General features: G+C 38.2%; 1 protein-coding gene across 1 annotated transcript in view; it reads right to left on the bottom strand.

Annotated features, from left to right (window-relative positions):
• The window catches only part of LOC122806379 (albumin-like), a 211,177-nt gene that overhangs the window by 97,310 nt on the left and 90,848 nt on the right, over positions 1-23,019 (bottom strand). Inside the window, exon 6 of the mRNA XM_044076733.1 lies at positions 3,290-3,387. Coding sequence (XP_043932668.1) covers positions 3,290-3,387 — 98 coding nt within the window. The remainder of the gene's footprint in view (positions 1-3,289; positions 3,388-23,019) is intronic.

The following is a 23,019-nucleotide window of genomic DNA, read 5'->3' as shown; positions in this document are numbered from 1 at the left end:
GTCATGACAGTTTTCATTGCCACTGTGAGCCTTTCTAATACCTAGACTTCCCTACGGATGAGGTTTTACCCTGGTGGGACATCCCATCATGAATGGTGGTCTGACTGCCATAGCTGGGACAGTAGGTAATATTAATTAGCCTTGTGCTCTCCAGCATAAAAGACAACAGCACCAAATTTGCACAGAGAATTTCTCAGATGCATAAAAGTTCACTGTTGGAGGGAAATATGACCACCATATAAACACAGCAGTCACCCATTCAGTCCTGTGTAAGTAGTTGCAGTGTAGGATAGTTCATCAAAGACATGGGGTTGGCAGGTTGTTAGTGAATGAATGTGGGCTTGGTGAGGTAGTTGCACTAGATTGCTTAGTGAGGGAATTGAGAGTTTGGAAGTGTGGGGCTGGTGAACTGGTCAGTGTTTCTGTGAGTGTGACTGACTGTGGGTGCACTTTTTTTGTTGATGGTGAATGCATACATGTGTGCGCGCGTGTGTGTGTGTGTGTGTGTGTGTGTGTGTGTGTGTGTGTGTGTGTGTGTGTGTGTGTGTGTGTGTGTGTGTGTGTGTGTGTGTGTGTGTGTGTGTGTGTGCGTGTGTGTGAGACATAGTGTAGAAGGGTGTCTTTGTCAACATGATGCATGCCTTACAGAGATAAATGTGATTCTAATTACCTCAAAAGGCAAACGATGTGAGTTAGAAAGTCCTTTAAATATACAAAGACGTCAACAAACTGGGAAATATGGTTTAAGCCTTCTTCCTCCCTAGGGATTGGAACTCCTTACTTTTGCACCTGAGGTTAATAGACTAACATACCATCCTCAAAAAAGAATACCCATTTTGAGTACAGTCTGACTAAATATTTCATATAAAGCTGTTTGCCTTGCTTATGTATAAGTAAGTATGAAAGAATGATTATGTATTTTATAGATTCATAGGTTCATAGATTAGTACTAGGCTAACTGCCCTTGCGAGCCATTTTAAGCCTAGCTAATTATTCCTTGTGATACTCAAACCCTGCACCTTGTGTTTGCAAGGCAAACACCTTAACCATTAGGCCACCCTCCCAACTCAATGATTGATATTTTGTACCTACATATAATCTTGGAATACTTGTGCATTTTCCTTCACATCCTTATCTCGCAACTGTAATTACTGTTGTATTTTCCCACTTAATTCCTGTTCTTGTAAAGCAGCTGTAGTACAGTTTCTACTTTATGCTTCTTGCATAGCACTGCAACAGCATAGTACACTATTGTATTTGTACTGCTACCATGTAAATCAGGATAAATTTGGTTACCACATCTATATGTTTTATAACTGACAAACTACTATTGTTCACAATTTTGTAATGTTTTTACTAATGTTTTCTTAGTCCATCCTGAAAATGCGTTAAGAAAAATATCAATAAAATAAAATAAAATAAATTTAGCCTGACAATATCTCTGGTTACTATTGAAAGCAAGCACTTATTTTTATTTGTTTAAAAAAAATAGGAATTAAGCATGTGTTTCAGGTTTGCCTAACACATTTGTTATGCAGTTTTAGATTTCAAAAATCATTAAACCATGCAGGTTTTATATTTTTTCATTCATTTATGCATTCTGTTGGCTATATCAGACTACTGCTACATCTTTTAAGAACTGAAAGCCCCACAGTACAGGTAGTAAGTGCTGTCAGTTATGAAAAAAAAGTATTCAAATAATCATTTATGACAACTTATTTTTACCTCTGTATTTAGTCTGTAGAAAACTCATTTAATGAATCAGATTTTTCTTTGGCTTATCAAAACAGCACATAATGTAAAATGTGTAAATATTTTTTTCTCCTGCTCTCCTCCTTTTCTGACATAGTTAATAACTCTGAGATGCCCTTTTGTTTTTCTCTAAAGCCGTTTTTTAACTTTGGCTTTACTTTACTGGCCTGCCTTTCTGGCCTACCCATAATCCTACCAGTTTCCATATATATCACATCCAATAAGTCTTTTCCTTATTTCTTCTTTTTCTTTTTCAGTGCCCTCGGGACTTAGCTTTCACTTTCATTTTGACATTATTTTAATTTTATCTCTGTTCTTCACTACGCATCTTGTTTTACTCCCTACCATAGTTTATTTACCGCTTATCCCATTCCCTTTCCAGTCACTTTGTCATTCCTGTTATTTTCTTAATGATCACATCCTTATAATCACTTATCCAGATATTGTTGTTCTCCTTTATCCATGCTTTTCTGAAAGAGAAACACTACTTCAACCTTTCCTCACTTTTGTATCTTGATGAGTACAATATCCAAAATCCTGTTCCTTCTAGTTCAGTCATACACCTACTGTAAACACCTTCTCTATTTTTTTCTGTCTCATTTTCTTTGTCTAATCTTAAAAGTTGGAATAATTCAATACTTTTTTGGCAGGTTGAACTCACACATTATAATCATCACTGCTCCATATGGAGTCTATGACATTTTGTCGAATCACAAGGTAGTGAACACCTCTTTCTCGAACACCTATTTAAAGAAGCTACTGATCGTCAAATGGACTTTTCAGGAAAATTTTTCCCAGGACAAGGCAACAGTTTGCCCTTTTCCCCACTGAAGTGCAATCTTGGAGTTGGTATATTTAGTTAGGATGGGGGGGGGGTGCAGCCCCAAACCTGGGTATGTGTTAAGTTTTATTATTTTGTTCATGGTCTCTAGGGTGGCCTACTATTGCCTTGCCATAGGAAAAAAGTTCACTGAAAAGTCCGTTCGATGATCAGTAGCTTCGCTAAATAAATGTTCGATGAAGAGATGTTTGCTGCTTTGTGATTTGACGAAATGTCTTAGACCCCTCCACACATGTACTTTTCTTTATCATATCCTTAATTATCTTATCCTGTCATGTGAGCATATTTCAAGGGTCTGCTGGTCATGTCTATCTACTTACTAGCTTTGTCCTTTTTTCTCCTGCTTTTACTGTCATCCCATTGACCTTAGAGCCATCTTCTTAAGCTCTCCAGTCTCTGTCTTTTTCAACACTTTCCCTTCTTCTTTCATCTCTATACACATTTTAATCTATGACATGTACTGTCTACCTCCTTCTTTATCTACTTTACTGTAAATAGTCTACAAGCTGGGGCCAGCATATTCCTGTCTTTGTTAAACATTTTGGCTAAATTTATTCTAGTATGGCAGGCATTAATTTATGTGGCAACAGATGTGACATTTCATTTTTGGTAACAAAAATGTTAAAAAGCTTGAGGTATCTTTGAAGACTATTTCTGAAGCAAATTTAAATTAATAATATAATGACTGAGACTTACTTAGCTTGTAGGACCTGTATGCCATATTTCTTTATTATTTGACAATTAGATCTCAATTTGGCAATACGGAATCTTTTCTTTTCTTTCCAAACTGCTTTCTGTAACACAGAAATAAGTATAATGCAGTAAAAGCAACAAATCTTGGAACTTAAAATTACTGTAGTCATGTTAATGCTCAGTTTAGTTGTAAGTCCATTCTGTTTTGCTAAGCTCACAAGTAAATCACTTCTGTTTTCCTGCAAATTTTAAAACTATAGACAGTCAGACACTGAGACAAATAGCTAGATAGATAGTCAGACAGATATCAATGTTCCAGCATGTCCTTGACATTACCATCTCTATGTTAATTGTATGCAGAGCATGAGGGATAAAACTTCAGTTGGAGTATTAGGCTGTGCTTCATAAGATCCTCATAGATCAATAGCCTGCCTTGAAAAGAGGCAGATAAATTCAATAGATAAATGATCAAAGAAAAAACTTTCAATCAGGTGTGACTCATCTTTGTCTACTAATGTTACTAATCATCATACATATACGACATTTTCATCTTTCATATTCTTGTAGTTAACTCATTATTTGAAATTACTTATATAGCTGACTCAATCATGTATCATACTTGTTAATAAAAGTTAAATTTTTATTTTTGATGCAGATTATTTTCCTTATGTGAGGGTAATCTTTATATTTTTATATGACATAATTCACTGTGTGCAAATTAGTTCTGCTGAAAGCACGCTTTTGAGCCTTCAGGCTCTTCTTCAGATCTCAAGTAATGTCAAAAAGCCTGAGAAAAAGAATTAAGTAACCAGACGCAACACACACAAAATTAATTAATTATAAAAGGTCCTTGTCAAATTAGGTGTAATTGACAGGACTGAATTCAGCCCTCTCACTATATATGCATCAAACCTTTTCTGTGACCTCATTTCTATTTAGAGTTAGCCATTCAAGACTGTGATCTAGTGAAGATTTTAATATGCAACATAAATTTGAAATGTAATACTGCACTTACGCAAAGCTTCTGTCACATCTGCATAATGCATTAAATTTACTGGTAATCCTAACATCAAGCAAATATTTAAGAATATATTGATATATTTTTCTTGCTTTACCACTATAAAAAGTGCAAATATTTCAAATGATTAAAGGAAACAAAGATTATTCAAAACTCCCATTTAAATTATTTTTACTGTTGTTAATGTCAAATAGTTCAAATGGCCAATGGACTACTTTAACAATTTTCTCAACAGAGTTGTATAAATTCCATAGTGCAAAACAACAAAGCCAGTCCAATAATGTAGTTCAATATTTATTCTCTAGCGCCTCGGCCACAGTAAGCTTTCAAGGAGTAACACATAACACATTTCCAAGAGTTTATATAGCATCAACTATTAACTTCAATCAAACAATTATACAATTAATTCATTAAAATTGATAAAATGCATTACATACAGAATTAAAGTGCATCTGCAACAAAATTAAAATGCATTTCCAACAAAATTAAATAATACTTTTCCAATAGCACTCTGTATTCAAGCCCTTGGGAATTAAAGTTTCATACTTTAGAATAAAGATAGTTTCTTTTTTTAAAAGAGCTTTCTTAACCAAATTATCATTTAATTCATTCACAAAAACCTGTTCCAGAACAGTTGCTGTTAACGTGTCACATTTTCCCTCATGATATTCATAAAAATGTTGAGCCAAAGGACTTTCTAACTTTTTTACCCTAATATCTCTCAAATGTTCCAATAATCTTACCTTAAACATTCTCTTTGTTTGACCAATATAAAACGTACTGCACCCACATCTAATAGCATATATTACTTTATCAGTTCTACAGCTATACTGACCATTTGGTCTAAAGTTAATATTGTTTATATGGGGAAAAATTTTTTTACATAAGAGCAACCATTACATTTTCCACATGGTAGCATCCCTCTCATAACAATATGGTAGTGCATTTTCTCATCAGGTTTATAAAATCTAGTGTGCACTACCATATCTTTAACATTCCTACCTCTCCTATAGGAGAACATTAACTTTTTTTCCATTAGATTTTTCAATTCAAAATAATTTTTTAAAAATTCCCAATAATGTAAAATACATTTTTTAATGCTCTCATTACAAATATTATAAAAGGAAACCATAAATATCTTTTCCACATTTTTACAATTCATAATATCATACTTATATTTATATTTACATAATGGTTCTTTATTATACCTATTATGTAATATTTTATTAATATCCGAATCAATCAAATCAACATCATACTGTCTTTTTTTAAACATATTCCTAGTAGATAATATTTAATTCATAAATATATTATCATCATTGCATAATCGAGAAATTCTCAAAAATTCACCATACGGAATAGCTTCCATAGTGTGTCTAGGATGGCAACTAGTGCCCATCAGGAAATCATTCGGCAAATTTAATTTTCTATGAATACTAGTAATAATATTTTGTCTTTGTTGTCATTTGTTGTATAAATTCCATGTCTGTAAGGGCAAAATATATCCTTTCCTCTTTGACAAAACTTTCTGGCATGACTTTAGTATTTGCTTTAATAGCTCTTAGTTTGAACCCAAAGAGGAGCTGGAAAGCCCAGAAATTATATATATATATATATATATATATATATATATATATATATATATATATATATGGGTCCACGTCAAAAGACTGACTTTCAAAATACCTAAACTCAAAATACTGAGACCAAACTCTAAAGCTCAAAATACTGAAAACTCAAAATAAAGAAAACACAAAGGATACAAACACTTATTATATTCCAGCACAAGTACATACTGAAGTAAATAAAACAAAAAACATATTATTCTTCTCCAAGTATAAGCAGGGGGCTGTGCCCCCCACACCCCCTGCTACTTAAATATATAAACTCCAAGATTGCACTTTATACTATATACTCTATACTTGCAGAAGACTAATATGTTTCTGTATTTAGTTCTGCTGCAATATAGTTGTGTTGCTGTACTGTGTGTTTTTTTTTTTTCGATATTTTGAGTTTCAGTATTTTGAATTTTCAGTATTTTGAGCTTTAGAGATTTTGATCTCGGTATTTTGAGTTTAGGTATTTTGAAGTGAACCCATATATATATATATATATATATATATATATATATATATATATATAGACATATTTTAAAACATTTCTGGTGGTGTAAAATAGGGGAGAGTTAGTTATTACAGACAGTTATGGTTTTGTAGCAGTGCAATAATTATATATTAGTTATCAACAAGTGTACTTCTCACACTGGGGAGGAGCAAAGGGCTTAATCCCTACATGAAAATTACTGTTTTTCTTTCTTTTTCCTTTTGATTTAAGGAAGCATTATTTGGTGAAAACTTTTAATTGGTCCTTTGCATATTTACTCATATTTATTCATACGTTTTATGCATATTAGAAACAAACTGTGTTATCATTTCATCTGCAGCTCCTATATCAGAATATATGAACTGTTTCATAACAAAGTAATAAAAAATATTTATATCTACTTGTTCTCCTTCCCAGTTTCCTTCATTATTCTAAGTCCCAAATCCTTTCTTCTAATCAAGCGTACCCAGAAGCTGTAATTTCTGAATGAAATTCATGAAATATTAATTATACCCATTTTATTTCCTTAAGAGCATATTTGCATATTTCCATTCATCTCTTGCATTTCTACTACAGTAGTATTTCACTGCAGCAGATCAGTATGTGTGATACCTTAACACAAAAACATATCTGAAACTTACATAAGTCTAAAAATGTTATATAGACATAGAGAGTGAGATTATGCCATGAAACCAGATGCAAAACTTTGAAACAGAATCAAACTGAGCAGGTAAAAGCTGGTTCAATAACAAATTCAAAAGCAACAAGTAAAACAAAAGAACCAGCTAACACAGCACTGTCTAAAATACTTCTTTAATCTAAAAAATAAAAACAGTAAAAAGTATATAACAGATGAGAACTTTCACACCAAATGTCCTTCATCAGATTAAAAACAAACTAACAAGCAGTGCTTAAATACAGTCAGGAAAGTGCAGAATCACCAGGTCAAGTCACGTGACCTTGGGGTTTTAAAGGTGGGTCTACTTTGTTTCATTGAATATCATTTCACTGAATTTAATTTCACCCTGACCACTTCGCTGAAAACACATATTACTGAAAACTTACTTCACTGAATCTCATTTCATTGAACTGAACTTAGTATATATGGCACTGTGTAGAGTACTGTAAGGCAATTAAAAGGTATATGCCCTTTTCCCCACTGTAGAGTGATCCTGGAGTTAGTATATATAGTTAGGAGGTATGGGGGGCACAGCCCCCCCCCACATTGGGGGGTGTGGTGGCATAGCCCCCCTTGTTTATTTTATATTGTATTTTACCAAAAACTTCAAAACAATATGTTTTCAACAATAGACATGCATAGTTGCAACACCAATGACTAACTCTCTCCAGAGGACAATATGTGCTCAAACTAAGTGGGGAGCTACACCCCCCATACCCCCCCTAACTATATATACTAACTCCAGGTTTTCACTACAGTGGGGAAAAGAGCATATACCTTTTACTTTTCTTACAGTACTCTATACAGTGCCATATATACTAACTGCAGCTCAGTGAAATGAGATTCAGTGAAATGAGTTTTCAGTAATTTGAGTTTTCAGTGATGTGGTCAGGGTGAAATGAATTTCAGTGAAACAAAGTAGACCCTTTAAAGATATATGCTCATTTAGTCCTTTGCCCTTGTCAGATTGTACAATTAACATCCATTTAACTTCTAAGCACTCTGTTTTGTTTTAATATCACCTCCTCTGTCTCCTGATGAAGCACATTTGGTATGAAAGCACTCATCTGTTATATACTTTTTACTGGTTTTATTGTTTTAGATTAAACAAGTATTTTATACAGTCCTGTGTTAGCTGGTTCTTGTTGTATACTTGCTGCAGATGCAAAACTTACATTACTCTAAAACTCTTGTGCTTTTTATTCTATTTTGTTGTCAGTTTCAAGAGCTATACTTATATTTTACTGCCTACAGCATGCTGGGACATAGGTGTGTGTGTGTGTGTGTGTGTGTGTGTGTGTGTGTGTGTGTGTGTGTGTGTGTGTGTGTGTTAAATCAAGTTCATGAACCCGCAGCACATTGGGCCGTAGGTGTGACTGTGTGAACATACTCTCAAAGGGTCTGAAAAATATTGGTCAGTTCTGGACACGGTACCTATCCACCCCATTATCCTGATCACAATGCTGGAGCTGTAAATTTTGAGCTTTTGACAGGATGAAAGCAAGGGGGTGCCATGGGAAAAGGCTGACTGAAACCTTTCCTATTTCATTACTCAATGACAGAATCCCTACCTTTCCCTCCCTGAATGGTGTGTGAATTGTTGTAGTCATTTTTTTTTTTCTACTTCCTCTAAATTACCAGGATCCAGAATCTACAAGGTAAGTCTTAATAGGGAGAATTGGAACAAAGTTAAGCAAGCATGATTAAATCTCTGTAAAGGGAACACCTGCTTATTTTATGTATCACGATTATGAAAAAGAAAGTTGTAAGTATTTGAATGAGTGGTTTCAGCTTACTAAATATTGTCCTGGTGAGATATTTCCATTAAATGGAACTTGTAATTATATAAATTAGTGAAATGGAAGCGTATTTTGGAAGAAAAAAAACAAGTAAGTGAGGAACAAATAGCTATATTTTATTCTTGGTATACTCAAGCTCTTAAAAGGGAAAATGAGTCAACATTAAAGGATTAGAGGATGCTAATAAGAAGTTGCTACAACAGGTAAAAGATGTTAAGAAAGCAGTAAAGACCAATAAAAAGGGATCCCTTTATCCTGTCTTGGCAGGTATGGAAGAAATTGGGGATGCCAAAAAGCAGAGGCTTCAGAAGAAATTGATAATCCTCCAGTAGCTACAGCACCCCCACTCCCATATGTACTGGTACGGGTGGCTGTTGTACAAGACTCTGCTGTTTCTCAGACCCCCTGCATTTCGCACAACTGTCCATTGGATGCCAGTTCAGCATGGTACTGTTACATCTCATCCAGTAGCCTGTGTTTAATCCTCATGTTCAGAACAGGCATCTGCAGTCAAGGAGGTTTCTTCTTCTCCTTCCTCTTCCTATCATTTTCAACAAGCGTCTACCTCTCCAACAGAAGCACTAGTACTTGACACTCCTGTAGCTCATCACGCACACTCACATGATAGGGTAGCACAAGAGGCTATGGCCTCTGGAGAGGATATTTCAGCACCTCTTAAAAAAAAAATTGGGGAGCTGATATTAGAGAGCTTGTTTATCACCATTGGACCCCTGCTGATTTGCATAGTACGTCTAAAAGTTTTCCAAATATTAGAGAAGATCTATTAAGGTTTAAGGAAGAATTAAAAATTATAATAAAATGTTACAACCCTATGTTGATGGATTTAAACCAGCTGCTTTGGGTAGTTACTTCAGATGAAATACTTGAGAAGGCTGAAGTAACAGATTTTACTCTCGAAGGGAATGCACTAATAGACAAAAGGACAGCACTGTTAAATAAAATTACAAAAGTGTGCCAAGTAAGGACAGATTGGCCTTAGATACAGGCAGGTAAGTAAAATAAAGCAGAAGCAACTGCAGATTATCTGAGTTATCTTAAAGCAGTGTTTGCTAGACATTCAGGGATATCAAATCCAGAAGAACACGTACCTCCCTGAGACATAGAGGAGATCTCTGGGCATGTAGCCCAGGCCGGTATGACCCTGACCTTGAGTAGCATCTTACCCTCACCAAGAATGATGCCACAGTATGAAGACAAGATTATCAATTTCAACAATTGGCTTAAGTATTGGTGTCATTCAAAGGGGATCCAATGCCTGTCAGCCTGGGATGACATGCTCGACAAGCCACGATGCTTCACTAGGGACGGCTTGCACCTGTCACCCCTGGGCTTTCGGATATTGGCAAAGGCTCTTGCTACCCCCATAGTGCCTTTTTAAGGCAAGGCTCAAAAGACAAACCCACCTCCATAGGTATCACAAGGGATAAGAAACTAAGAGTAATGCTACTCAATGCCAGAAGTCTAAACCTCGAGATGCAAGCACTCGAAACTCTCCTTAGCATGGAGAACATCGATATCTGTGCAGTAACAGAAACCTGGTTCAAGGCTCTCAAGAGCACCCCAGCACTACCAGGTTATACCTCATACCATGCTTTTCGGCCCCAAAACTTAGACCGAACCACAAAAGGAGGGGGAGTATCAATATTCGTCAAAGATACCCACACCTCCAGGTTGGTAGCACAGCACGAAGCATCAGAGACTATCCATGTGCAACTAACAGTGGGTAAAACTGCCTTCCAGTTTATAGCCTGCTACAGACCACCCTCCCAAACCCAGGAACCCCACTCGGCCTTCCTGAGAGCACTGGAAAATATGAAGGTCTCTCCAAACACCATTATATTGGGTGACTTCAACTACCCAACCACAGACTGGGAGCATTACTCTAGCTCCAACACCCTAGCCCAAAGGTTCCTAGAATTTATAAACTCAAATGCTATGGAACAACTTGTTACCACTCCCACAAGAGGGGAAAACATACTGGACCTGATCATCACCAACATGGGGACTTTATGCTCCAGACCAGAAGTGTATCCCTCACTGGTAAGATCAGACCATAAACTAATCTCACTGGATATTCACATCCCAACCCCACCCCATGCCCAGAAAACCACAGTGAAAAACTTCTCTAAAGCAAATTTCACACTCCTCAAAACCGAGGTGGAATCCTTCAAAGCCCCCGGGCCTCTGGATAATACGGCCCAGACCACAAAATCCTTTATAAACGCATTCTATGAACACCTTCAGGAATGCATGGATCATGCAATCCCAAATAAAACCAAGACCCAATCCTCCAAAGGCAGACGTCCTGTCTGGTGGACCCCAGCCATAAACAAACTATACAATAGAAGGAGGAAGCTACTACATGACAGAGCAAAATCCCAAAAGGGAAGGCATCTCTGATCAGTATTAGCAAAAAACTACGGGCACTCATAAAATCGTCTAAGGCCAGCTTTGAGAGAAAAATTGCACAGGACACTAAGGATAATCACAAGGCTTTCTTTAGTTATGTTAGGAACCTGGGTGGGAATTCCCAGATATGCTCAGAATTAGTCCAAAATGACAAAAATACACCAAACCCACAGACATTACCAACATCCTAGCTGACAGGTTCAGTGCAAAACCCCCCTCCCCACCAAAAGGGCTAATATCTATCCCAGCAGAGTGCTGCCCCCCCTGACATCTCAGATGCTCAGGTAAGAGCTGCCCTCTCCAAAGCAAGAAACACAGCATCAATGGGACCAGACGGTGTCCCGGCTGCGCCTACATGAACTCCAAGAAGAGCTAAACCCAAACCTAAAACTACTGTTCAATCTTAGCCTTACTACAGGATATGTACCCAAAGAGTGGCGACAGCAACAGTGGTCCCTCTCCACAAAGGTGGTGCCTCAACGGATCCTGGAAACTATCGCCCCATAAGTCTCACTAGCTTGGTCTGCAAAGCTATGGAAAGGATCATCATGGACCTTATAAATAAAGATATTGGGGACCTACAGACACTGGATCCTACCCAGTTCGGCTTTGTTAAGGGAAGATCCTGCCTCTTAAACCTGGTCAATTTCTTTGAAACAGTCACCAAGGCCATTGACAAGGGGAAGGTGGTCCACACAGCCTACCTGGACCTCGCAAAAGCCTTCGATACAATACCCCACTCTGGCATTATAGATAAGCTCACCAGCTTAAATATAAACCCCTATGTCACTAGATGGGTTGCAAACTGGCTCAAGGACAGAACCCACATGGTTAGAATAGCTGGAGCCATGTCAGACTCCAAACCAGTTACAAGTGGCGTCCCACAAGGCTCAGTCTTGGGACCTCTCTTGTTCAGTATATATTTCTCGGAGGTACAGTCCAACATGGAAGGACTGTGGCTGACCAAGTTCGCAGATGACTGCAAACTGGGCACCATAATAGACTCTCCAGCTGACACAAGCATCCTCCAAAAGGGCCTCATAGAAACAGACAACTGGTGCCAGAGCCATGGCCTCAAGCTAAACGCCAAAAAGTGTATAGTCATCCCTTTGGCAAAAACAAAGTGCCACAAATTACCACATAGGTGGTAATCCATTAAGTACAGAAGAAGTAATTAGGGACCTGGGGACCCAAGTTGATAGCAATCTCTCATTTGACAACCACGTGGCCAAAGTGGTTAGAAAAACATTTTATATAGCCCACCTAATCATGAAGGGATTCACATCTAGATCAGGGGAGGTCATCGTGCCTCTTTACTCATCCCTCATCAGGCCCATAATTGAGTACAATGCCCTTTTTGGGATGTACCTTACCAGACACCTGCAGCAACTGGAAAGACCCCAAAAGTACTTCATCAAGAGGATCAAGGGGCTCAAACAGATGCCATATGCTGCCCGGTTAAAGAAACTCCAGCTCTACTCAGTGGCATACCGCCTGCTCAGAGGCGATCTGTGCCTGACTTATAAAGCCATGTCCAACCCGGAATTAATGGACATGCTGCACCTCAGAAAATCCAAATCCCATCGAGCTACGCGCTCGAGGGACTTAAACCTCAGCACTGAAATAAATAGGACATGCTGGAGGGACAGATTCATAACCCAGAGGCTCCCTTCACTCTGGAATAAAATCCCAGTCCAGGTTAGGCAGAGTCCCTCATTGACTCTCTTCAAGAGGAATCTTGATGAGTGGATGGGAGATCATAGGTTTACCCCGGGTATCACTTCTGTGTCACTGTTAGACAGAAGCGCAGTATACTAACCTCGAAAAAGGGCATAGCAAAATAAATTTAAAATGGGTGGTGATAGCCAAACACATTCTGGCTAGGCTTATAAATGCCCTAGGGCAGATAGCCTAGTATGAACCTATGAACCTATGAACCTATGAACCTATGAGCAAGCTAAGCCAACTATTGCAGCTGGTTTTGCACAGGGTCTGTAAGCCCCTGTACAAAGTCAAATAAAGCAAGTGCTTATAGACTGGCAGGAAAAGGACTTGGAGTCCTTATTAAGTGGTGCAAATCAGTGTACTGAGTATCAGGAAAAACAGAGAAAGGATATTGAGGATAAGCTGTTTAAGGTCGGTTGGCACGATGCCAGGGTAATCCTATGGGCTAAGCTTGTAAAGGATCCAGGTCCATTAGCTTAGTATACACCTATGAACCTACAAACTTTGCAAATAAGGTAGCTAGAAGCCCCAAGGGGATGGAGCAGAGGCAGGGGAAGGGGGAGAAGAAATGCTAGGGGATTTAGTAAGTGCTGGTCATGGAGAACAAGGTGCATCTGGTTGGCAACAACAAGCTGGCAGTGCCCCTCTTGCCTCATCTGAAGGAACTTTCTTCAATTGTGGTGAAACAGGACATTGAAGAGGAGAATGCCCACACAGGTGAATGCAGACAGTCCAAGATACCTGCACTGAATGGCAGCCAAATTATAATTATACTGTATTTCCTCCATCACCTCCTCACATTGGAAGGAGTCAGGAATCACCATACTGACTATGCCAGGGTAATAAAACAGAAATACATCTTGATCCTTTGTTACCAATAGATCAAAAGGGGCCCTATGTTACGGTAAAAATAAATTACAAGAAATATTTTCCTGCTGGACACTGGAGCCAGAATTTTATTTTAATCTCTTTCACAGGAAACATCCACAAATAGGTCCAGTTCAGTGTTAAGTATAAAAGTGTCCTTTAAGTCATTCCTAGGAGAAAGCAAATAATTAGTCACACACACACTAGCATGCTTTTTACCATTCTCAGTAGTAGGTAACAAAGATGCAGGACTTAAAACAGTTACCTCAGATAGTCAAATACCAGTTTCAAAACATAAAGTAAAGGCAGTTGGAGGAACAAATGCTACTGTTATGTATCCTGTTTCAGAACCTATACCTATTTCTTTAGGACCGATTGAAGAAAGGCATTCCAGTAAAATTTGCTAGGAAAAGACCTGTTATACAAACTAGGTTGTACTATTTACTGTTCACAAGAAGGAGTGTTTTTGGATGTTCAAACAAAATCAGATGGGGAAGTATTAGCAGTCTTAGCAGAAGCTGAGAAACAGCCTTTTGAAGGCATACAGACAAAAGAAAAAAATGTTGCAGCAGGTACCTGCTAATTTATGGGGCAAACATGCTAATGAAGTAGGTATATTAAAATCTGCAATACCAGTAAAAATAAAATTGAATCCAACAAAAATTCTCCCTAGCATTCTGCAGTATCCACTGAAACCAAAATTAGAGCAGTGAATCAAGCCTGTAATTCAGTCTTTACTACAACAAGAAGTAATAGTACTTGCTAAAAGCCCTTGTAATGCTCCTATTCCCCCTGTGAAAAAGACAGAAAAGAATACTTACAGGTTTGTGCAAAATCTGAGGGCTGCAAACAATGCAGTATTAACAACCTTCCCTGTTGTAACAAATCCAGCAATAATATTGAGTTCCATACCACCTACAGCAAAATATTTTTCTGTGATAGATTTGTGTTCAGCATTCTTTTATATACCTATCCACCCTGGTAGTCAGTTTTTGTTTGCTTTTACTTATAAGGGGCATAAGTACACATGGACATGGTTGCCACAAGAATCCATGACAACTCCTTCATTATTTTATCAAATTCTGAAAAAGATTTGGAAGATGTGACATTTCCAGGTGGGTCTGTGTTGGTGCAATATGTAGATGACTTACTAATTACATCTGATTCTTTTCAGTAGTGTCAGCAAAATACCCTCATCTTTTAACAATATTCTTTCAGAAAAGGACACAATGTGTCAAGAAAAAAATTACAACTATGGTCACCTCAGATAAATTATCTTTGCCATTTGATATCTCAGGGTAGCAGGCAGATGCTACCATCTCTCATTGAGGCAATACCTAAAGCCCCAAATCCAACTGCTCAGTGTCAGGTTAGATCATCTCTTTTAGGTATGACAGAATATTGCAGACAGTAGATTTCTAACTATGCAGAGATTGCTAATCATTTGACAAATCTTTTAAAACAAAATACACCAGAGCCACTCCCTTGGGATTGTAAAGAAAATATTAATTTCAAAATTTAAAGCAAGCTTTAGCTACTGCCCTAGCTTTAGGGATACCAGATTATAAAAAGACTTTTATTTTATTTTGCCATAAAATAAATGGATTTGCTCAGGGAGTGTTTGCACAGAAACATTAGGACAACTATCGGCTATTAGCTTTTTACAGTATAGCACTTGATTCTTTTGCAAAGGAATTTCCACCATGTTTAACGGCAGTGGCTGTTGCTGCAATTCTAGTCAACCTTGCACAATCACTGGTGTTCAGGCATGATCTTACAGCAGCCATCCCTCATTCTGTATCATCTCTTTTACATAAAAATAAATTAACCCCTCTTGACTGCACGTCTAACTAAATATAAACTTAACACTTCTTTCTAATCCATGAATTTCTCTCATACGCTGTTCTGTTTTAAGTCCTGCATCTTTGTTATCTACTACTGAGAATGGTAAAAAACATGATAGTGTGTGTGACTAATTTATTCATTTATATCTATTTATTTCAGTTTGATTACCGGGGAAGTCCACTGGGCCAAGAAGTGCCCATTTTCAGTGGAAGCCCGGGGAGAAAAGCTCCAAGAACAGTATAATACAATATAAGTTACAGAATAAAGCTACAAGAACAGTATAATACAATGTAGGTTACAGAATGCAAATAAAGGTTAAAAGTAAAAATACATGCAATATAGTTTGTAGAAACAAGTAGGGTTAATACATTTGAGAATTGCAAAGAACTTGATGGCAGATTTTTTTTTTTTTTTGAATCAATGCTTACAGTCACTTAGTCTGTTAGTTGTAGGTATTTTGAGAAATTAGAATAAGTATGAGAGTATAGCGGAGTATGAGTGCTTAGTTAGGAGTCCCTATGGAGTTTAAGTGGGGTGAAAGCAGGAGCATTTCCATTTGGAGGATAGGTGAAGAAAAAGTTGAGTTTTGAAGGATTCAGTGTTGGGTATAGTCCTAAGTGAAGTAGGCAGAGAGTTCCATTTTTTACCAAGTGAGAAGGAGAGTAAAAGCTGGCCAGCTGGTCGTTTCGGTTTACTAATGGAGATTAGGTTTTGGTTTTCAGATCTCAGTGATCTGTTAGGGATGTATGGAGGAAGGATGTCCTTTAAGGCTGGGCATTTATTAGGGGAGAATATTAGTTTGTGAGTGGCGGTTAGTTGTAGATAGTCTAGATAATTAGGGAGTTCTAACCAGTTCAGAGAACGAAGGCTGTGGCAGTGGTGAGTTGATGTTTTGGATTTGGTGGCAAATTTAGAGATCTTATTATAGCAAGCTTCGAGCTTAGAGGTGTTGTTAGCAGACAAGTTTGTTAGGAGAGGGGCTCCATATAGAAGGGAAGGTAGGAGGAAGGATGTTGCCAGGGTATTCCTAGTGGAGTTTGAAAGGAAGTGATTGTTCCTATATAGCATACCTAGCTTTTGGTGGGTTTTCTTAATATTATGTTGTATGTGAAGATCAAATTTGAGGTGTTCGTCTATGGTGATGCCAAGGAGTTTTGCAGAGGGGACCACTTCAATGGCAGTGTTAGTTTGGCTGAGAACATTGAATGTGTTTTTGTCCAGAGAGGAAACTTTGGAGGGGAGAAAAATTAGTATTTTGGATTTATTGGAGTTGAGAGAAAGGTGGTTTTGGTGCATCCAGTTCTCTGTGGTGGTAAAGGCTAATTGGGTTTTGGTCTGGAGTTCAGGAAGGTTTGGGACAGAGCAGACCAAGGTAGAGTCATCTGCGTATTGGATGACTGTGGTGTCAGGGATAAAGGTGTGAAGGTTGTTTATGAAGATGTTGAAAAGCATGGGTCCAAGGATGAATCACTGAGAAACACCAGTAGATGTTGGCAAGAAGGAAGAGAATGAGTTCTTCCATTTGACTGCTTGAGATCTATCAGATAGGTAACTGGAGAACCAGGAAAGAGTGTTTGGGGAGAGTTTGAGATTAGCCAGATGATGAAGAAGGTGTGTGTGAGAGATGGTGTCAAAAGCTTTTGAAAGGTCTAGCAGTACTGTGGATACAATGAGTCCAGAGTCTCGAGCTTGATTGATAGTTTCTAAGAAGGATAGTAGTGCAGTTATGGTACTGTGGTCGGGACGGAAGCCATGCTGGGTGGGTGTAAGGAGGTGATTTTGAATGAGATAAGGTAAGAATTGGTGGTGGATGCATTTTTCTAGAATTTTAGATATTGGAGAGAGTAGGGCGATAGGGTGGAAGTTAGAAATAGAGGTGTTTTTGCCTCCTTTGTGAAGTGGTAGGATGTAGGCTGAACTCCAAAGTTTGGGTACGTATGACTCAGTTAAGGATCTATTAATCAAAATACTAATTGGAAGGGCGATACCTTCAGCTGCATGTTTGAGGAAGGAAGGGGGGATGTTGTCAGGGGCGTTAGATCCTGGCTTTAGCTTGGAGAGAAGCTTTTTTAGAAAAGAAGTGGATACCGGTTTGAGATGGAAATTGGGGGGATTATTGTTTGGGTTGTTGGGTGGAGAGGAAAGGGAGTTAGGTGGGTTGTTATTAGGAAATGTTGTGGTAAGTTTGGCTATGGATTCAATGAAGAAGGTATTGAAGTGGGAGCTAAGTTCGTTGTCGGATAGATTAGGGTTGGGGCAGGGGTTGTTTTGAGATCCGGGATGAAGAAGGGAATTGACTGATTTCCAAAATTGTTTAGGGTTTTTATTGTTATTGGACTGAAGTTTAATATAGTAGTTTTTTTTGTCTTTGGTAATGAGTTTCTTTACTTGGTTGCGGAGTTGGGTGTATAGAAGTAAGGTAGAGGATAGTTTATTTTTCTGGTAGAGCTTCCAGGACTTCTCTCTGTGACGCATGATTTGTTTAGTTTCTTTGGTCAACTATGGTGCAGAGTTAGTTTTGATTCACTTATTTCTTAGAGGGGCTAGGGAGTTGAGAGTATTTAGGAAGATGGAATTGAAATGTTCAACAGCATTGTCAAGTGGGACGATATTTAGAGGTTGCCAGTTGATTTGTTTGAAGATGTTAGAGAAAATTAAGGGGTTAAAGTTACTGAGGTTACGAGTTTGAATGTAGAGGTGTTGGTGTTGGGTGGAGCTGTTTGATCGATGGATGGAGGCAGGGAGATGGTCACTGAAGGTGTCAGGGATAGTACCACTGAGAGTGATTTTGTTTGGATGGGAGACTAGAATCCAGTCTAAGATGGACTCTGGGGGGTGGTTTTTGTTAGGGCGAGTAGTTGTGGAGATTACTTGGGTGAAGTTTAGAAGGTTAATGGAAAGTGAGGGTGATGGTGAGTTGATTTTATTCCAGTCGATATTGACATCGCCTAGAATATATGTTTCATATTTTATTTGAGTTGAGGACCAGTATAGAATATCTTCAAGGGTGGAGATATTGTTGCCAGGGGAGATATATAAGGATATGAAGCAGATATTCTTGTGTTTATTTAATCGGAGAAGGCTAGCTGTGATTTCGGAGTTTGTGAAATTAGGGGTAGGAATTTGAAGGGGTATTAGAGAGAGAGATGATTAGAGTAAATTATGGCATCTGAGGATGTGGTAACCAGGAGGTAATATTTCAGAGTCAGTGGTATGGGGTTTTAGCCAGGTTTCAGAGATGGCTAGGATATCAGGTTTATTGTGATTAATCCAGGCTTGTAGATGGTGACATTTGTTGTTAAGGCTCTGGGCATTGATAGTGAAGATCTTCAGAGTGTTAAGGGGGGAAGTGGGAGGGGGACAGGAAGGGTGGGGAGTGTTATTTGTTGAAGGTGAGGAGGAGGATGGAGGGATGCAGTAGTTTGTACTGGGACAAGGGCCAGGGTTAGGATGAATGTCTCCAGATAAGGTTAGGACATTGCAGGTGATCAGTTTTGAACTGTAAAGTTTGTATAGTAGGTATTTGTTAGGGTTTAGCAGAGGTATCAGAGAGAGAGTCTTAGTTGAGGTAGAGAATAGTTTGGGATGAAAAAGATGTAGCAAGTTGGGTGGAATAAGGGAGGGGCATACGGAGTAAAAGTGAGAGAGTTCGAGGGGTAGTAGTTGGGGGTTAGGGTAGTTTGAGTAGGACATAGGAGAGGAGGAGCTTTATGGGAGTATGAAGTAGCATGATGAAGAGTTATTAGTAAGATGAGAAGGGAGCAGGGGAGATGAATAGTTAAGCGGAGTTGGTAGGGCATGTTAGGATAAGGTAGGGTAATATACAGACAGGAGAGAATAGTGATGTATGTTAGTTGAGAAGGGGAAGGTCCGAAGTGAATGGAGAGAGTTAGATATTGAAGGAAAGGATAAAGGGAAACAAAGTGCGCAGGGGTAGGAAGAGAGTAGGGGGAGGATTAGCAGTGGGAGTGGAAAATGAGGTGGGGTTTTTCTTGATTAGAGAATAGGTGGACGGGTAAGTGGGAGAGGACTGTGATTGGATAGTAGGTTAGGTAGGTGGAGTTAGTTAGGTATATGTGTAGATGTGCTGGGGCCGGGTGGGAATTGGGGGCAGGGTAGGGGAGCAGAGTGAGCCCGGAGGGGAAACGGAGCGGGTTTGGACAAGAGAGTAGACTGCCGAGGAAGACAATCAGTAAAGTATGGCAATGCAGCAGGTAAGTCTGAGAGTGGGAGAGTGTAGAAGAAAGTTAAGAGGCAAGAAAGGAGAGAGTCAGGATATTAGAGGAGTAGAGGGTGATTAAGGATACCTTAGGACAAAGGAGAAATGGTGAAAGAGTGAGTCTATAGAAAACTGGGAACAGAGTTCTGGAGGTACGGTTAACAATAGGATAGGAGATTAATATACAGTGGGCTAGTGATGAGATGCCACCTAGTGGGCAGTCACTTTATTGCAGCAGGTAGGTCATCAAGAGGGGGTGGCAGGTTAAGGGAGAAGGGTGTGGATGAGCCAGATAGTGATAGAGAGTATATAAGCTGGAAGAAGGACAATTATACAAAATGATAGATGTTCAGTAGGGGGGGGGGGTTGGCTGCTGGCTAACCTAACTGGGAAACTTGCCTAACCTAGCAGAGTCTTAAAAAGTCATATCATTGCTATTTGCTCTTAGCTGTAACAATACATACTTTCACTATCTTTTAGGGAGAAAAGGTCTCTCAGGGAGCTGGTAGGTTAATTCTTTAGTTTGAAATAATTTTCTGAGGCGTCCAGCAGGGTTAATTCAGGTGTTTGGTACAGGGACAACAGGAACAGAAGGTTTCCTGTCTTTTAGGGAGAAAATGTCTCTCAGGGAGCTGGTAGGTTAATTCTTTAGTTTGATATCATTTTCTGAGGCGTCCAACAGGGTTAATTCAGGTGTTTAAAAAAGTGTGACAGAGGGAAGTACCATCGACTGCTTAAATGAAATATGACAAAAGTTCCTTTAAAATCCAAAGATTTAATGCAGCAAAAAGACAGACAAGACAAATGGACTGCAGTAAGTAAGCGCTTTCACGTTTGAATCAACGCTTCTTCAGACTCTAACACAGCAGTCGGGAATGCATCTCATTAAATATAGGAAATGACATCACTTTAACAAGTTACAAAACTAGAATACAAAATTAATTAATCATATGTAATTAAGAAAATACAAACAAGAAATGCATTATACTGTGTATGCATATAGTGTGTTAATAAAATTACTAAAAAAATCCGTAGTAACACAATTATAAAATCTGTATAAATATCCAAAAAAAACAATGTATAAATATATAAACAAAACTAAAACTGGGTAATGTAAATTTATGAGCATGTCAAAAAATACTACTAGTGTCTCAATGGTCTACTATTTAAAAACGGTTTGAGAGCAACCCTATCATTAAGCCCATATTTATGGGCTTGTAGTTTTAAAATCCATTTACCTTCCCTCTCTTCGGTGAAATTCTTAATGTCACCCAATCTACCACTTCTCATGATTAGTTCCAATACCCTAAATTTAAAAGTATGCGAAGAACCCTGTTCTACTACATGCCTCGCTAAGGCATTATTAATATTGTGTTTCTCAATGGCATATATATGCTCCCTTATCCTCTCTCGTAGAGATCTGTTGGTCTTGCCTACATAAAATTGTTTACAAAGCTGGCATTCAGCAACATATATGGCATTGGTAGATCTGCAATCAGCATAATTACCGAAACTATATGTGCGTCCAGTAACTGGATGTATAAAGTGACTAGAATCAGTTATAAACTTACATTGATTGCATGAACGACATGGGAAGGTTCCATGTCTATCAGATTGTTTATGGCTCTCATGCACCCTGTCATAACATAGAAGCCTGTTAAGCGACTGCATATTTCTATATGCTATACGTGGTCTGTCATCTATCAACTTCTTAATTCTTTCATCAATTAATAATAATTTCCAATTATTATTAAGAACTCTAATTACATGATTGTTTCTATTAGTGAATGGTATTGTTATCCTATTAATAGGGACATTGACACGGTCCCTATTATTTCATGAACGAGTGTTCGATCGTCTCATCACAGGAGCACCAGAACCTGTTCTATGTCGGTCTCCTTCAAGGATGTCATTGGTCACCTCCAATATATTATAACCTCTAGATGTAAAATCATTGGTAAATTGTATTTTGTGATGATCAAATACTGTATCATTAGTAGTCAATCTAGATGCTCTCATGACTTGATTCTTTACTATATTTTTATGAACATGCTGAGGATGCATACTATTTCGATGCAAAAGATTGTTCTTCCAACAAGGTTTCCTAAAAAGTTGTGTATCAAAACCATTGGAAGCCTTAGTCACTTTAACATCTAAAAAATCAATGACACTAGCAGAATGAGAGCATTCTAAACAAAGAAAATCAGTGGTATTATTCAAATAAGTCACAAAAACAGCCAACTGTTCAACAGTGCCTCCCCACACAATAAAAACGTCATCTACAAATCTATTATAATACTTCAAATACTTCTTGAATTCCATGTTCCCATTAAATACAAAGGTATCCTCCCAATGTGCCAACACCAAATTAGCATCCTTGAAGGAGACCGACATAGAACAGGTTCTGGTGCTCCTGTGATGAGACGATCGAACACTCGTTCACGAAATAATAGGGACCGTGTCAATGTCCCTATTAATAGGATAACAATACCATTCACTAATAGAAACAATCATGTAATTAGAGTTCTTAATAATAATTGGAAATTATTATTAATGGATGAAAGAATTAAGAAGTTGATAGATGACAGACCACGTATAGCATATAGAAATATGCAGTCGCTTAACAGGCTTCTATGTTATGACAGGGTGCATGAGAGCCATAAACAATCTGATAGACATGGAACTTTCCCATGTCTTTCATGCAATCAATGTAAGTTTATAACTGATTCTAGTCACTTTATACATCCAGTTACTGGACGCACATATAGTTTCGGTAATTATGCTGATTGCAGATCTACCAATGCCATATATGTTGCTGAATGCCAGCTTTGTAAACAATTTTATGTAGGCAAGACCAACAGATCTCTACGAAAGAGGATAAGGGAGCATATATATGCCATTGAGAAACACAATATTAATAATGCCTTAGCGAGGCATGTAGTAGAACAGGGTTCTTCACATACTTTTAAATTTAGGGTATTGGAACTAATCATGAGAAGTGGTAGATTGGGTGACATTAAGAATTTCACCGAAGAGAGGGAAGGTAAA

The sequence above is a fragment of the Protopterus annectens genome, chromosome 7.part0 (genome assembly GCF_019279795.1).
Source record: "Protopterus annectens isolate FY-2018-M chromosome 7.part0, PAN1.0, whole genome shotgun sequence".
NCBI classification, from domain to species: Eukaryota; Metazoa; Chordata; order Ceratodontiformes; family Protopteridae; genus Protopterus; species Protopterus annectens.
The sequence above is the reverse complement of the archived record's forward strand: the minus strand, read 5'-3'. Positions and strand labels throughout refer to the sequence as shown.